This window comes from Brassica rapa, chromosome A02 (genome assembly GCF_000309985.2).
Source record: "Brassica rapa cultivar Chiifu-401-42 chromosome A02, CAAS_Brap_v3.01, whole genome shotgun sequence".
In the NCBI taxonomy this organism is placed as follows: Eukaryota; Viridiplantae; Streptophyta; class Magnoliopsida; order Brassicales; family Brassicaceae; genus Brassica; species Brassica rapa.
The window spans coordinates 29,267,252-29,283,576 of NC_024796.2; the positions used below are offsets into that span (position 1 = coordinate 29,267,252).

The following is a 16,325-nucleotide window of genomic DNA, read 5'->3' on the forward strand; positions in this document are numbered from 1 at the left end:
GTAGTTTTCCTGTTATCCGAACGGCGCACTGTTTTAAATACACACAACAAGCGAGTCAAACATTTTATTTTCTTGTAACATCGTCGTCTCCGATGCTCAGCTCCGACACGCCCGTCGCCTCCTCCACTTGGCTCGACCGTCTCCGCTTAAGCAAAGGACTCTCCACCACCGAAGACGACGATGCTTCCGGTACTCCTCTTTCCCTCGACGACTTCCTCCGCCGCAACCACTCCGCCTCCGATTCTCCTCCGTCTGCTCCGACTCCCTCGGATCCGGAGCTAACGGATAGTCCATCGGATCCGAATCGGGGAGAATGGTACGGCGTGATGAGCGATGTACTCTCGGAGCTCTTCAATTACAGCGGCTCCTCTCGCTCGACGGCGACGGTTCCGGTGAAGAAGCTCCCGAGGAAGCAATCGAACCCTAAGCATTGCTCCGTCGGGACTCCTCCTCCTCCTCCTCCCCAACGGCCCAAATTCGCCACGGAGAAGAGGGAGAAGAAGAGGAGAAGAGTCGTTGAGGAGGAAGACGACGGCATCGAGGAGGAGGAGGAGGAGGAGGAAGGAGAGAAGGATCTGGTCGGGTTTTCGAGGAGCGAGGTGACGGTGATCGACACGAGCTTCAAGATCTGGAAGGCGGAGAAGGTTGTGTTCCGGAGGAGAAACGTGTGGAAAGTGAGGGACAAGAAGGGTAACTCGCGTGGTGCCGTCTCATCGAAGAAGAAGAAGAAGAAGAAGACGATCAAGATGAAGAAGAAGAAGAAGAAGAGGAAGTGCGATGTTGACGGTGGTGAAATTGGTCGGAAAAGCAAGAAGATGAAGCTTTCAAGATCAGTTTCAGACAACGTGAGTACTCTTTTTTGTTTTGTCTAATCTCTTTTTAGTGTTTGATTCTCCGACCGTAACTGAGCTTAATTAGTAACATTGAGTTTGGTCGAGCTCATTTAAGTTAGATTAGTTCTTTTAATGAAGTAGTAGGTTTTGAAACTGAACTGAGAACTAGTGTCGGAGAATTTAAAAATGTTTGTAGATTGAAAGTTGTTATTACAGATCCTTGTCTTAAAACTGAGTAAAGTAATAATATGCCATGCTTCAGTACTAAAATCTATATGTTCATTTCAGAGTCCACATTACTCAAGTGAAGATCTTCGTGATGATCCACAAAGCAGCAATGCCAACCGAACTCTCTTGCGTAGGCAAGTTTAGTTTAGCTACGAGTCTTACGAATCTATGGTTCCTACTTTTTTTTTTTTAATTCACTTGTCTCTTATTTCTTGTCTTTATCCAGATTGCCATCTAAACCAAGAAGCCTACTACATACTAGCAAGAAGAACAGCGAACCTGAGGCTCGTGGCCATAGGTCTTTGGCCTGATAGAGCCACTAAGCTAAACCTTTGCCTTTATGTATATGATGATTCTGTTGTATGATTATTATGTAACATTCTTGTTTATGCTATTATCTGATTTATTTAAAGAGAATTAAGATCGTATTTCAGATTCATTTTCTTTTACTTCAAAAAGTAAAACAGAATTAAGTACAGAGAGTCGTTTGACCTTTTTTGGTATGTACACAGAACCCTAGCTCAGTGGTGGCATCTCAAAGTATTTGGTACGGACAATAACCGTAACAAAAGGATCATTCTTCTTTGAAAACAATGTTCCTTAAAGTACCATAGAAACTATTAGTTAGCTCCTAAGATTTTAGCTAATGGATTTGTACTATGGATACATAGTTGCTTCGTCATTAAATACCAGCAGTATATGGACGTGAAAGAATGGGTCTGTATATAGAGTCAAGACTCGACAAATCGACAAGAATGACATGTTTACCTTGCCTCTACGGATCCAAGCAGGGTCCTTTACTAAACTCTTCTCCTCTAACATTGAGTCTTACATTAACTTCTCTTACGAGATTCATGTGTTTCTGAACAGCTTTCCTATTTTCTACTCAACATATTGCTTGATTGGCTCTGATAACTGTCGCAGAAAGATTTGTAGTTTAAAGAATATTATTGTAAAATGTATACTTACCGAGAATTTTGTCTTTTTTTAAAAAAATCTTGTGCTTCACGTAAAAATAGAGGTATATAACTCACTTGATTGAGTTTACAACCGCAGAACAGCCGCAAAACTGAACCGTTCAAACTACTAACACTTATCAAACTAAAATGATGATATGTTATGGTGCATTGTGTAGATTGAGAATAGAAAAAAATGAATGGTGACTAATTTATAATTCTGTTACTATTTGAAACTGAATTATGTGAAAACAACTTTTTACTGGTTGAAATAACTTAAAAATAGTATTGCTAAATGCTTCATTCTCTATTTTTAGTTGTATTGGTTTCACATTCATTTAAAAAGTGAATGATAAGAAATCTTAGACACAAGGGCATTTGCCTCAAAGCTCTTTATCCTAATGCATAACAAGAGTGATATAGTTTTCTCAACATCGGTAGATTAAAATATATATTATTAGCACCTGCATGATCATTTTTACAAAGACAGATGAAATGAGAGAATATAAAAACGATGGGTATTTGATGTTGGAGATCTATCTATCTTTATACCAATATACAATTAAAATAGAAAAGGTCTTAAAAAATTTACCAATAAAAGTTGTTTGGACTCTTTTATTTTTTAGTCCAACCTATAATATAAAACCAAATGTCATAGCATGCGTTTACTATAGCAAGTAGCAACAACTTAAAATTTATTACGTTTTGATAAATAACTCACTATTTTCAACAATTATTATAACGAAAATTGTTATACTTTTACATTTTAGCATCCCAAATTATTTCAATCACACGAATGTACAAGATATCTTGACTTTCAAAACATTTAGTTTAAACTCTTGACTTTTGAAAATTTGATTTAAAATATATCAGATGTTTCATATGTTAGTTTAGTTATACCAATATACTTTAATATTTCAACATTATATCAAAGGAGATAAAATGTTTTGAAACATAGGGCTCATGTTTAGATCTGTGGGTCTGGGTTATTCGGATCTTAAACATTTGCATAACTAATTATTTTAAAATCTATAGTTTAAGTTAAGGTCGGTTCTTTTTGGTTCCGGATTAGTTTGGACTCATAATTCAAATATCTGTAAAATAAATTAAATTTTTGAATACATAACATGATCGGATTGGTTTGAGTATTAGAATCCAAAAAAACATGAAGTACCCAAAACACAAAAATACCCGAAATCTAAATAAATACCTAAAAAATATTCATATACTCAAAAGCTCCAAAATTTTACCCGTAAACGTAATCCGGAGAACCGAAACACCCAAAATTTTACCAACCCAAAATATATTTTTCTAAAAGTGAAATTTTACCCATAACCCCAAACTATAACCGAAAACCCGAACCAGAAACTTAAATATAAAGAAATGAACAAAGAAAATAATTGAAAACCAGAACCAGAGATTAATACATAATATATATTTCTTGTAAGAAATCAGTTTGAATATATAAAAAATATGATACAATAAACATTTAGCACAAATACATAATATACCTTAAACTTGGTGAAAAATAGTAAGCAAATAATAATTTAATGAAAATACATAATATAATCTTATAATATATAAATTTCCAAAATAAATGTCTACATTTTTTAAAAGATTAAAAATTATTTACGATACTGAATTTTCAATTTTATCAAATTCTAAAAGAAAGTAAAGCAAATAATGTTTTTTCACTAAACTCAAATATAGAGAAACTTAAAATTGATGGAAAACTACAACAAAAAATTAGTACATAATCAAATAAAATATTGTGTTAAAAAAACAGAAATATAACCAAAACAAACAAAATAAAACAATTCAAATTTTGAGAATTACATAATATAACCAAAATATATAATATAACAAAACTACAGAGTTTAAAAATATTATGAAAAAAATTCATAATAATAAAAATTAGGACAATTCATTAGCAATATTTTAAAAGGACTGAATATGACAGTTTTTCTCCTTGTGGTTATTAAAGTCAATGTAAGTAAAAAGTAAACCACAACAAAGAACTAATACATAATCAAAACAACGATTTCAAAAAATAATATAACAAAGAAAAAAATAAACATAAGAACAAAAATGAAAATTTTATTTTATTTTTATATAAAAAAGACTTATTTAAATGTATATGGATTTTTTTTTTTAAAAGTGACCTCATGAATTCCAAAACCTTTTTAAGTATAAATTTAATACTGATAAGAATTTTTTTAAAAAAAATGACAAAAGATTGAATTTTGAGTAATCTAATCTTTCTTTCTTTGAGTAATCTGAGTTTATTTCATATTTTAACATGATTAGTCTTGCCGTTCGTCGTTCATGAGATTTGCATAGTTTGTGCGATTCGCGAGATTCCTTCGTCGCCGTTCCTCTCCGCCTGTTTGTCGCCGTTACTCTCCGCCTCCTTCAGGAAGAATGGCGTACAACCACGTCCCTCCCATTACCTTACCTCCCCACATTGCCAACATTGTTGCAGCTTCCGTGGTGCGTAGACTAACCATTGTCGAGTGGCTTACGATCTTCCACAATGCTGACTTGTTCGGGCCACCGATAAACCCGTACCGGATCCCATCGTTGACGGCAGGGTTGTGGCGGGTTGACAATCCCCACATTTAACCAAAATGAATGGATCCAAGGTCAAAGCAGCATACAACAAGACACTGGAGCGCCGGATGTCATCTTCCGCTGCAGATTGGCCCGCGGCGTGCTTCGCTTCGAGGCTGAGACTCATGAGCTTAACATGGATCCTGGATACAATGGGCCTCTTTACGCCTTAAGCAGGTACACCGTCCGAAATCATCAACCCGAGCTTCAAATTGTGCCACCAACCATTGCCTTTACGCAATATTGGTTTGAATTTCTTTGAGGTTGAAATTCTCTTTCTCTTTATATCTCTGATGAACCTACTCTATTGTTGTTGAACTCTCTTATCAAACAACGTTTATTCCCAAGTGGTCTGTTTGTTTTGACAAAAAAAAATGATTAGTCTTGAATCTATCATAGGTTTAAGGTTAAACATGATGATTAGTAAGTAGACTCTCATTGTATTCATGGGTTATGATGATTAGATTGATTAAGTGAAGATGTAGGGTGTTTAGTATTAAATCTCTATGTTTTCTTGCTTATCTATTGTACTTAATGCTAGATTAGAATTGACCTCTCTAATCTAGATCATTAGACATTTCATATCCGGAAGTATCTGATGAAATGTTTGAACCAAATTGATATTGATCTTTGACTTTGTAACAAATGAGAATTGATGTAAGTATGCTTAGATATTTATTAGACGTGCTCTTAATGATTGATTGGTTGGATTAAACCAATGTGAATTGATGTTTAAATGGATCGCAAATGAATATTTATCTTGGGAAAGAACTTGTTTAAATTAGTGATCCAAACTTAAAAAAAAACTTTTAATTGAAAGATTGCCACACTAGATTGAATCTTAGTCATTTGAAATCAAATGCCTAATCCCTCATATTTTCTCTTATTGGTTGAAAGTTTGAATTGCATTTAGTGTTCTTGTGTTTGAATTGTCATTAGATACTTGATTCAAATCAAATACCTTATGAAATGTACTTTTGGTGATTGAGATAAGTTTAAGATTAGATTGATCCTTTTTTTTTTTTTATCAAAGATTGATTCTTAAGTGGTACATCTAGACTTATCACTCAACAATTGGATTATGAAATTTTGTTAATGACAACGATACTTATCTTTTATATCATAACATCAAATAACTTTAAACGAGTGGATGATTGACATATAACATCAGATAATATATAAATAAAAGCAATCACGAAAATAATGATTGACATATAATATATAACTAAAAATTTCGAAAAATATGTAAATCATAATGTACAAACTTTTCGCGTGAAGCGCAACCAACCGTTAGTATAAAATATGATTTTATCACAAATGTTACTAAATGATGATGCAACATATGAATAGCACATAAAACAAATATGTATTGTTAAGCTAATTAGTAAACTTCTTTTTATGAGAAGTTATTATAATCCAAATTGTTACTAAACGTTGTGATCAAAAATTTAATAAGGGATCCCTACCAAAAAAAAAGTTTAATAAGGGATCGTCAAAATTAGATAATAACTTTTTAATCACTTTGACAAGAGTCTCCAATCCGTCGGACTCAAACTTAGGATCAAACTAGAAATAAACAAAAATGATTACAAGTTTTGAAAAGCGAACATAAAAATAACTTTAAATTTTTTAACAAAAAAAATATTTTATTTAATACTCAGTTCTGGATGTTGTCATATAGCTCACTGAATTGCAAAATGAATCCATAATTGGAAATAAAAACTAACCAATTTACTGGTATCAAATGGAATATGTAACAATTTCAGGCAAATACCTAAAAATATGAGTTTATACCATTTTAAACGAAGATGCCATGTGATCTTGGATATTTACTCGAATTGTCACTTCTAGTGAACCAAAAGTAATATAATTTTCATCCACATATTGAAACATGTTTTTGGTTTTCAATCATCACATGTCACTAATTGTCAAATGTGTTGGGATTGTGAAATCCCGTGTCCAACTCTATATTATCCGATTAGTACGATATTGTCCACTTTGGGCCTAATTGGCAAGCCCGCATGGATTTACTTTTGGTTTCCATCTCAAAAGGCCTCGTACTATTAGAGTTGGACATCTATTTATATATTAGACACTCCTTGTCTAATTCTCCAATGTGGGACTTAGTTTGTTATATCACATTCTCCCCTTCAAACTAAGGATCACATTCATCTCGTGTCCCACAACTGACTTCCAGAATCTTCTGACTTGATTTCTGCCACACACCTCTCATTCCTAACTCATAGGATACCCATTCATCACTCATTCATCACTCAAAGGGTATTTCGGTCTTTCTTGCAGATTTCTCGTCAACCGGCTCTGATACCAATTGTTGGGATTGTGAAATCCCGTGTCCAACTCTATATTATCCGATTAGTACGATATTGTCCACTTTGGGCCTAATTGGCAAGCCCGCATGGATTTACTTTTGGTTTCCATCCCAAAAGGCCTCGTACTATTAGAGTTGGACATCTATTTATATATTAGATACTCCTTGTCTAATTCTCCAATGTGGGACTTAGTTTGTTATATTGTACATTCTTCATTGCGAATTAATATATATATACTAAATGACAAAATCTAAAAACATCGTTCTTACATTAACCTTTCCATAGGTCAGCTAGATAGGTTTGTAGGTCGTAATTATTATTTTGAAACAAGATTTGCAATCTTTTATCGACCACAACATCAATATCCCTTCAGCTACATAAATACGGAATCATTGGTGGCTAAGGGCATCTCCAACCCCACTTCATATTTTATTCCAAAATTGAGAAAATTGAGTGGGAAATGGAGTAATGAACAAAAAATAAAAGGATTACTCCATTTATAGAGTAATGCTTTTATTTTTTGTTCATCACTCTATTTTCATTCCATTTTTTTCCATTTTGGAATAAAATATGGAGTGGGGTTGGAGATACTCTAATGATTGGTCTCATTTCATTTATGAATCGATTGGTTAGATATGCAGATTGTCTCAAGTGGATGTTAAACGCACATTATTGTCTACTAGTTAACTTTTTATAAATGAACAAGGCAATGGCCATATGATGCTACTGAAAAATATCTAAAATAGTCTTAAAAAAAAAAATATATCATACTGTAAAGAAACAAGAAAAATATCAAAATTTGGTTGGCCACGCACGAAAGAGAGGATGATCTATGGCACATACATAAAGAATCTGATTGAAAGAAGTGGATGCATGTTCGTTTAGGTTAGGCCACAAAATATCTTTGGATTTTTATTCCTTAAGGCTTAAACCAAAAGTCATCACTTCATCTCTCCACCACACTTGTACACTCACGTGCGTTATCATCTAACAAAGTCACAACACTTTATATAGTGACCAATTTATGCCATTGATTGGTTTGATAAATACGTCAACGACTAATTTCAACAACAATCAACTGGTTTTTGGTGACCAAACTTTCTTCGTCTGATATCTTTAGCGATCAATGACCAAAAACAAAAAAAATATCATAGCATAATAAAAACTGATTTTTAAAGATTGAACCATATTTGTGAGATGAGTGGATCATGAGATTTTCATGACCTTTTCAAAAATTCTTATTTGAAATTTCCTTTTCATCCTCTCATCTTTTGGTTATAACAGAGATGATCAAAGCATTAGAACTTCATTAACTCTGGCTCTTAGTCATGAGTTTTATCAAAAGAATAATTTTAAAATCAGTGAATCCTACTTATTTTTTAATAACTGCATCTTTTTTTTCTTCTATAAGGGCCGAATCTTGAGTGGTTTTTAGACTGTTTTTGGATTCTACCGACATGTAGCGATCCGTGATTGGTTATTTTTTAATTTTTTTTTTATCAGACAAAAAAATTTCAAAAACCTACCTACCAAACCGTGCATGGGTTAATGGTGATCTTAGTCACTAATTAATTAAGAAAGAAACTCAAAAGTCTTTTAAGGAAAATGAGTGGATTATGAGAGAGCGAGTAGACATTTTTGATCAAACTCTTGGCGCGTGAAGAGACATAAAAAAATAGATATTTAGTCAGAGCTGACAGATACCACCGAAGGTGAAAGGTTCTGTCAGAGACTTGGATTACCACCATACACGTGTTCTGTTCTTGTCCACCAAGACCACAAGGTTAAAGAAGTGTCTCGTTGCCTTATCCCTCCAAAATATCTAGCCGAGGAAAAAACTTTAAAACTCTTCACATGGTCCCTACCTTGATATGTGTTCATCATCATCCTTATTCCTTATGATAAATTTCGATTGAACCATGATGATCATTTGTTCAATATTTTCCTCGTCTCTAATCAAAATAAAATATTATTATTTGAAGACTAAAATAATATAGCCATAACAATGATTTAAAAATATGACATCGGTTTGTTGATTCTTATAAAACTCTGGTGTGTATTAAAAAGAGAAGGAAAAACTTATGTCATTTTTATAAAAAATATTGAAACATCATGTACTATTATTCTAGCCTTTTTTTTCTAAACTTGAACTAATATTAACCATCGAGATTACGCGATCATTGTTCTTACAAGAGATTTTGACCACAATTACATAGTTTGAATTGATATAATATACACATAACATTGAGAACTACTTACACTACCTTAACGATCTACTCGAAAGAAAGGCATTCTATTAGCCTGTTTGTTGATAGAAAAATCATAAACATTATCGTAAGCTTCAATATTTGATGATCTATAATTATGCTAAACACTGTAAGCTATTGACAAACATTTCTCATTACGAATCGATTTTTATGACATAAATATTTTGGTAAGCATAAAATCACAATCCAACTTTAAATACGAACCACAAAAGTAATCAACACCCCAAGTCCACACCAATTTTCAAAGAATAAAAAAGGCCATATGTCGTATTTGCTGACATGGCAAACGTGGGACATGTCAGCGAACTCTATTAGATATATATTTTTCGAATTTTGCTAGCTTCGTGACCGTTGGATCAATATTAGTTACTCGCACTAGTCTAATCTCAGCCGTTGGAATCATTCGCTAGATTTTTTTCAAGATATTTTTCTTCTTCTTTTTGAAAGAGAATAAGATTTTTTTCCACTCTTTATGTTTCTTTCCACTCTCAATATTTGTTTAATTTATTTGCTAACTTCTTCTTCTTCTTCTAGAGCTTCAAGGTTTCAAGATGCAAGAAATGAGCGACGAAGTTGTTGAGGTAACGGTGGTTGATAAAGCATCTGAAGCTGACGGAGGAAAGCCAACGCGGCGGAGGATGCGGAGGAAGGACGCCGCAGAGGGCGGCGATGGTTTGATGAAGTGGGAGAGGTTTCTTCCGAAAATCTCGCTAAGAGTTTTGCTCGTGGAAGCAGACGATTCTACCAGACAGATTATCTCTGCTCTCCTCAGGAAATGCAGTTACAGAGGTCAGTTTCTTGTTTCACTGTCGTGTTACTTTGAGCTTGCCTGATGGATTGTTTAAAGGGAATCTCTTTGTCTGAAAATCTGATTAAGTAATTAGAAGCTTCTCCAACATGTGGAAAGACTTATTCTTTTAATCTAAGCTGAGTTTTTTTTTTCTTTCTATGTGGTCTTCTCAGTTGCTGCTGTAGCTGATGGCTTAAAAGCTTGGGAGATGCTAAAAGGAAATCCCCAAAGCGTTGATCTGATATTGACAGAGGTTGATCTACCTTCAATCTCTGGATACGCTCTTCTAACACTCATCATGGAGCATGATATCTGCAAGAACATCCCTCTCATAAGTATGTTATATTTTTATATATATCTCCTGCTTTTCTTTTTCTCATGTTTTCAGCTTCTTAACTTGTTATTGTTTTCTTTCTTTCAGTGATGTCGACGCAGGACTCGGTGAATACCGTGTATAAGTGTATGTTGAAAGGCGCGTCTGACTATCTTGTTAAGCCCTTGAGGAGGAACGAGCTAAGGAATCTCTGGCAACATGTCTGGAGAAGAAGACAAAATGCTCCTGGTAGCTTTCCACTAGATGAGAGTGTTGGTCATGAGAAGCCTGACGGTGCGTCTGCAAACAATTCGACTAGTAACCAGGAGAATGCATTTGAGAGAGACCAACGTCCTGTAATAGGGAATGGTGGTGATGACCAGGTTAGATATGGTTTCATTGCAGCAGCTAAGTTCCTCATTCTGTTTGTGTTTGTTTCTAAACTTTTTAGTTAATGTCTTTTCTTGTAGAGCTCATGTTCTAGACCAGAGATGCAAGGAGAGAGCGCAGACGTGGAGGACTCAACTAAAGAAGCCATTGACTTCATGGGCGCGTCGTTTAGAAGAAACACACAACGCAACAGAGAAGAAAGTGTTGCTAGATACGAATCTCTGATAGAGCTTGATCTTTCTTTGAGAAGACCTAACACTTGTGAGAACCAATCTTCAGGAGAAAAGCCCTCTCTTCATCCTTCTAGTGCCTCTGCCTTCACACGGTTAGTTCTGGTTCCTTCTTTCTATCAGTGTTTCATCACTTGTCGTTCTTTCAGCTGATTTTGTCTCCTATGTTCTTGTTGCCAGGTACGTTCACAGGCCACAATATTCGGCGTCTCCTTTGGTTTTGGATCAAAGAAAGAATGTTGCAGCAAGTGAAGATGATAACATCAACCAATACAATTCATCTGAACCACCTCCAAATGCTCCGAGAAGAAACGAGGTCAGCTTTAACAATAGAGCTGACTCATCTCAGATGAATTCTTGGCCAGGACAGGGTTCTTACCCAACACCAGTTCCCATCAACAGCATACAGTTCAACACAGCTGCTATGGCTCCTGCTTCACTGTCTCCAAGCCCGAGCTCCGTTAGCCCGCATGAGTACAGCTCCATGTTTCACCCTTTCAACGGTTCCATGGATGCAGAGGAGAGAAGACACATCTCTTCTACAACCGAACATAGTGCAATAGACAATCACTGCAGTGCTAACTCATCGTCTGTGGGGAGAACTCAACAGTCTCTTCAACGGGAAGCTGCCTTAAACAAGTTCCGGATGAAACGCAAGGACAGATGTTTTGACAAAAAGGTATATAAAACTCATGACTACATAGTGGCTATGTTAAGGAGAATGATTCTAACCTTTTGGATGATACTTTGCACCAGGTCCGTTATGAGAGCCGGAAGAAACTGGCTGAGCAACGTCCGCGTATCAAAGGGCAGTTCGTTCGTCAAGTTCAATCCACTGAGACATCAACACAAGAAGCTCCACAATGATCCAAACATATTGATGTAATATAGAGAGCTCAATTTTGTTTTCACCGATACAAGAGGTGTTTCTTGAGCTAACTCCCCACGTACGTAGTCGTGTGTACATACAGCTTTGTTGTTGAGTTTAGTAGTTAATCTACTCTTACGTTATCTCCTTACATTACACATACCTGATTGTGTCTTCTACAAGTCTCTTAATTACAATGAAAATACACATTATGTTCAAATCTTCATTCATCATCATCGTCACCATCATCATCATCCAAGGCGTTGGATTCTTGCTCGTAGATCTGATACTCTCCATCGCTATCAGTACCATCCAAGGCTGGTTCGCTGCTTGGAAATCTATCGAACAATCCTTGGAGATACGTTCTCGAGTTGTTGTTCTCCATCTCACCATCTTATCATCATTTAAAGAATAACTAAGATCAAGCTCTTATTTGCCTTGAGAACTTTTCTAATCTCCTAAACACTCGAGAAAGTGCATAATAATTCATCAAATCGGTGCGTGTGTTGTCAAAAAAGTTTAGGATTTGAAGGATACATCCATGCGAACTTAACGATATCTCATCATCATCATCTACAGCCTGCAAAGAAGAACAAAGAAATGATGAAATGGATTTTTCGAGGAAAATAGTGAGTTAGGTAAATAAGAAAAAGTTTATATCAATGATTACCACATCAAGTTCCTCGTACTCCTCGTCCACGGCTTCAGCATCTTCATCCGCTGATACCTCTTTCTCTTTGTTTGTGTTTATATTCTTTTTCGTATCTTCCCCACCTGCGGATTATCTTACATCAGTACCTGTTACTTCCATATATTCTAAGGACAAGAATGTGTTCGATGGCGAATGATTATAAGACTCTGGCAGATGAGTCCCACTTATAATATTTTACGTTATATACTCCTAGAGAAATGTTTCCAACAAATTTATTAGGATTTAACTTCACCATGCTTTAACTCAAATTCAAATCCATCGAGACAGAAACACATGTCAACAGTCACTAACTAGAATAATTAAAACGTAAAGAACATGACAACGTGAAGTTATGTTGTTGATCTTACCTTTAGTTTTCTCCAGTTGATCTGGTTTGCAAGATGTCAGTGAATCTTTCTGAATTCTTGTCTTCTCTGACCTCTCAAACTCTTCTTGAATAGATTTAAAAACATCTTCGAAACCTGGCTCAGGAAACACGGATACAAACCTCACAGCTACACGAAGTCTCAAATTATCAAGCAGCGCTTCTGAGAACCATCCTGTTTTATACTGCCAACAAAACACATCAAATCAAATAACCAAAACATCATATGGAACAAAGGACTTGTCATAGTTTTATGTATTAAAGTTAGACATGATTTTGTGTGTGGGTGAGGCGTGTTTTGGTAGTGGGATTTATGCAAGTGCATATAAACGTTTGATTTGTAACTTTATCATAATGAAACAACATGTCATATCTATACAGCGAGAGACTAATTCTTTGGTATTCACTTCATGAACAAAAGCTTAGCTGAGAACTCACATTACAAGTAGTTTGCTTGGGAGGCTTTCTTATCTCTCGCTGAATGTACTCGTCTTCAAGTTCAAATAGCTGTAGAAATGTTTGGCATTTGAAAGGGAAAACTTTAAAAGCACAAATGTCCTCCCAGTTTCGCTTTGACCTGTCACAAAGAGGAACTTAATTACCACCTTATAATCCAACGGTTCAGCTACAACTTTTCGATGTATCATGATAAATCCATGATATGCACCCACATAAACTATCTTAAATTCGCTTGAGGTTGAGATCATCGGAAATTTGGACAAATTTGACTTAAAATTTCTACAAGTTAATTGATACAAATGTGATTTCTGGAGAATTTAGACACATTTCCTTTCTCCTACACTTCAGCACAGATCAATACTTTCAAAGAAATGTTAAAATGTTTTCTATTTTCCTGTCCCTTTTTGAGTAGAGAAAAGATTTGAGTTTATAAGAAATTGGTAACGCTTACTTGTTACTTGCATTGGCATCACAATAACCCCTTAATTCAGGTGGAACCCTGAACTCCATTCTCTGGTATCTGAAAATAAATTACACAAAGTAAATAGCTTTGACATACATCTACAAACTGGATGCAAATAAAGAGACTTGACATACTTTTTCTGTTCTAGTTTGAGTTTTGAGGTGAACAAAATGAGAATTCTACATTACATATAGAGGGAGAGAACTCACACACGAGACTCAGGATCTTTCCGTGGATCATAGCCTCTTTTAATCCAGAACCTAAGAAAAGGACCACCCGAGAAATAATATGCAGACCGAAGAAGAAACCTGCAGAGAAAGCTCCAGAAAGTTGGTTATTGCAGTACTAAGACAACTAATACACATAAGAAACCCACAGAATCTCTTCACCTGTTTAACATGTGATGTGTGCATTTAAGACCTTTGTCAAGTAGTCGTTGGACTATGGAATCTCTTGTCCACACAGGTCGCTCGTCAAACAATGCAGACACTGCTACTTGCCATTGCCATTGGTCGGAGCTGGGAACAATGAAGTCTTCCCAGTTTAATACCTTTGGGATCTGTATGAACGCTAAGGACAGATCATCGATATCCAAAATGACAGAAAAGTAACAAACGAACATGGCTTCATACTAGGCAATAATAAGATTTGGAAGATCAGAAAAACAGAGAAAAGGATATCTTTGACACTGAAATCAATTGCAAATACTGGGCCAATATCTTCCTGCATCATTAGTAAAAACAATTAAAAAAAATGGAGAAGTAGCAACCACATACAACCTATTATGCCACCATTAATGGAGAAGTAGCAACCACATACCTCACAAAGGTTCTGAGTTGGTGCCTCGTCTTTCTTTTTTGGGCCCGATGTTCCTGGAAGTTTCAGCCTGTGCTCAAACAACATAAGTGAAATTTAAAAATAGAAATTCAAACACTTTAGTCAACTACGTCTTTCTTCATCGTTCACCTATAACTAACATACTCCTTACTAAGATTCACATGAACACAAATAGCTTCACGTGGACATAATTTGTGTTAGCAGGTAAGAATGTAAAAAAACAGTGAAGACAGTGTAATCTTACACCAAGTTGTCTGGCATATCTTTGGGTGCAAAGAACTGTGGCAATAACATCATTACATCTTCATCAGCCATGTCCATTAGATCATCGTTTCCTGTATAATATTACAGAGTAATTATTTTTAAACTATGCTACAAAACCTTGAGATTTGGAATATAACGAAAGACACCAAATGAACGGAGGAAAACCACCTGCAAGCGGCTTCACCTCCATCCATTTCCTCTTCCTCTGCTGTGCAACATCCGCGTGAATAGGAATCACATGCTGGTAGTCAACCATGCCTTTACAATAAGAGTCGATACAATGGGAAACTTTAAGCAAAAGCTCATTCTACAAGACGCATTTAGAAGCACATAACAATTGGAAGAGCTAGGTTCTCACCATCGAAACAATACGATTCAGACACACGAGCTACAATATCAGCACACAGAGCTGGGCATGCACCGCTAGTGGCAAGAACAGGTTGAGTTTCAGGAACTCTCTTAACATCCTCCTTGTAAATTCTAAACAGAAAACCATTACAAGAACGTCTCTCTCCCCAGGCAGGATGTGCATAAGGATCTTCAGGGCGAAAATGCAGCTCAAGCTTGTTTGACGTTGACTCTCTTGCCTTAACCAAAGTGAATAAACCAAAAATTTGATACTAATCAACTTCATATCTTTCTTGAGTAACTCAGGAAACGCTTACCGTTGTGATCCCTTGGATTCCTCCAAGAGTCTCCAGGGCTCGGGAGATAGAAGATGGATAACCAGGGTAATGCACTACAAACGTCTCCTTGCTCGGCAAGTTACCTGATACAGTTCCAGTTTCTATGATTCCCATCGTTTCTCTCCAAATCTCACCTCGCTGTGATACACACATACATCAAATTAGCTTATCTGTTACTATGTGTTGATGCTCTTCAAGCTCAAATTACAATGAACCTAGTGACTGAAACCTAGAGCTGGAACTAGTTCGAGACCATGGAAGCGAGAGAGAGAGAGAGAGAGAGAGAGCGAGACTTATAGTCAAATCACGCAGAGGCTCTAGACAGAGATAACGATGGTGTACCAGAAGTGGCGGTTACGGATCGGAATGGATCTCGAAATTGAGACGGAGCGGGAAGTAGTTGGAGAGCGCCGGGAGGAGAAGGAATCACCGGAGCTTTCTTGCCTCCTGCCTTTGTGGCGAAATCCCAAATTGTTAAATTTATGAAGTTATCGGAATTTATGCATTAATGTTTAGAAAAAGATTGACATGATTTTGAGAATTTATGCATAATGATTAGGAAATACTTCCTTCATTTGTTGAAAATAAAAATAAATTTAGCATATTGTATCTATCAAATTGTATAGTATGAAATGAATTAATAATGTGTAATATTTTCCATGATCCACATGAAGACATATAATCGACTGAAATTGTGGAAGTTACAATAATCCAACTAGATTTTG

At 35.7% G+C, this 16,325-nt stretch overlaps 3 protein-coding genes across 6 annotated transcripts; 2 read left to right on the forward strand and 1 right to left on the reverse strand.

Moving 5' to 3' along the window:
• LOC103854856 (protein fantom) lies at positions 1–1,500 on the forward strand. Its single transcript, XM_009131814.3, has 3 exons — positions 1–845; positions 1,122–1,195; positions 1,288–1,500. The coding sequence occupies exons 1-3, from the start codon at positions 93–95 to the stop codon at positions 1,370–1,372; spliced, it is 912 nt and encodes a 303-aa protein (XP_009130062.1). The 5' UTR covers positions 1–92; the 3' UTR covers positions 1,373–1,500.
• A 7,349-nt stretch (positions 1,501–8,849) lies between these two features.
• Positions 8,850–11,966, forward strand: LOC103854859 (two-component response regulator-like APRR5). Its single transcript, XM_009131816.3, has 6 exons — positions 8,850–10,013; positions 10,188–10,349; positions 10,436–10,710; positions 10,798–11,042; positions 11,128–11,626; positions 11,704–11,966. Exons 1-6 carry the CDS (start codon positions 9,776–9,778, stop codon positions 11,812–11,814), a joined length of 1,530 nt encoding a protein of 509 aa, XP_009130064.1. The 5' UTR covers positions 8,850–9,775; the 3' UTR covers positions 11,815–11,966.
• Positions 11,841–16,203, reverse strand: LOC103854858 (general transcription factor 3C polypeptide 5). Of its 4 annotated transcripts, none has more exons than XM_009131815.3 (15): positions 15,943–16,203; positions 15,580–15,738; positions 15,273–15,501; positions 15,083–15,172; positions 14,895–14,985; positions 14,633–14,699; positions 14,494–14,536; positions 14,203–14,374; positions 14,023–14,121; positions 13,802–13,870; positions 13,330–13,468; positions 12,875–13,076; positions 12,486–12,589; positions 12,353–12,395; positions 11,841–12,208 (listed from the first exon to the last, which is right to left on the reverse strand). In XM_009131815.3, the coding sequence occupies exons 2-15, from the start codon at positions 15,712–15,714 to the stop codon at positions 12,039–12,041; spliced, it is 1,653 nt and encodes a 550-aa protein (XP_009130063.1). In that variant the 5' UTR covers positions 15,715–15,738; positions 15,943–16,203; the 3' UTR covers positions 11,841–12,038. The 4 variants fall into 4 exon arrangements, with proteins under 4 accessions (XP_009130063.1, XP_033140387.1, XP_033140386.1 ...); XM_033284496.1 differs by having other exon boundaries at positions 15,830–16,109; XM_033284495.1 differs by having other exon boundaries at positions 15,816–16,109.
• Positions 16,204–16,325: the final 122 nt, after the last annotated feature.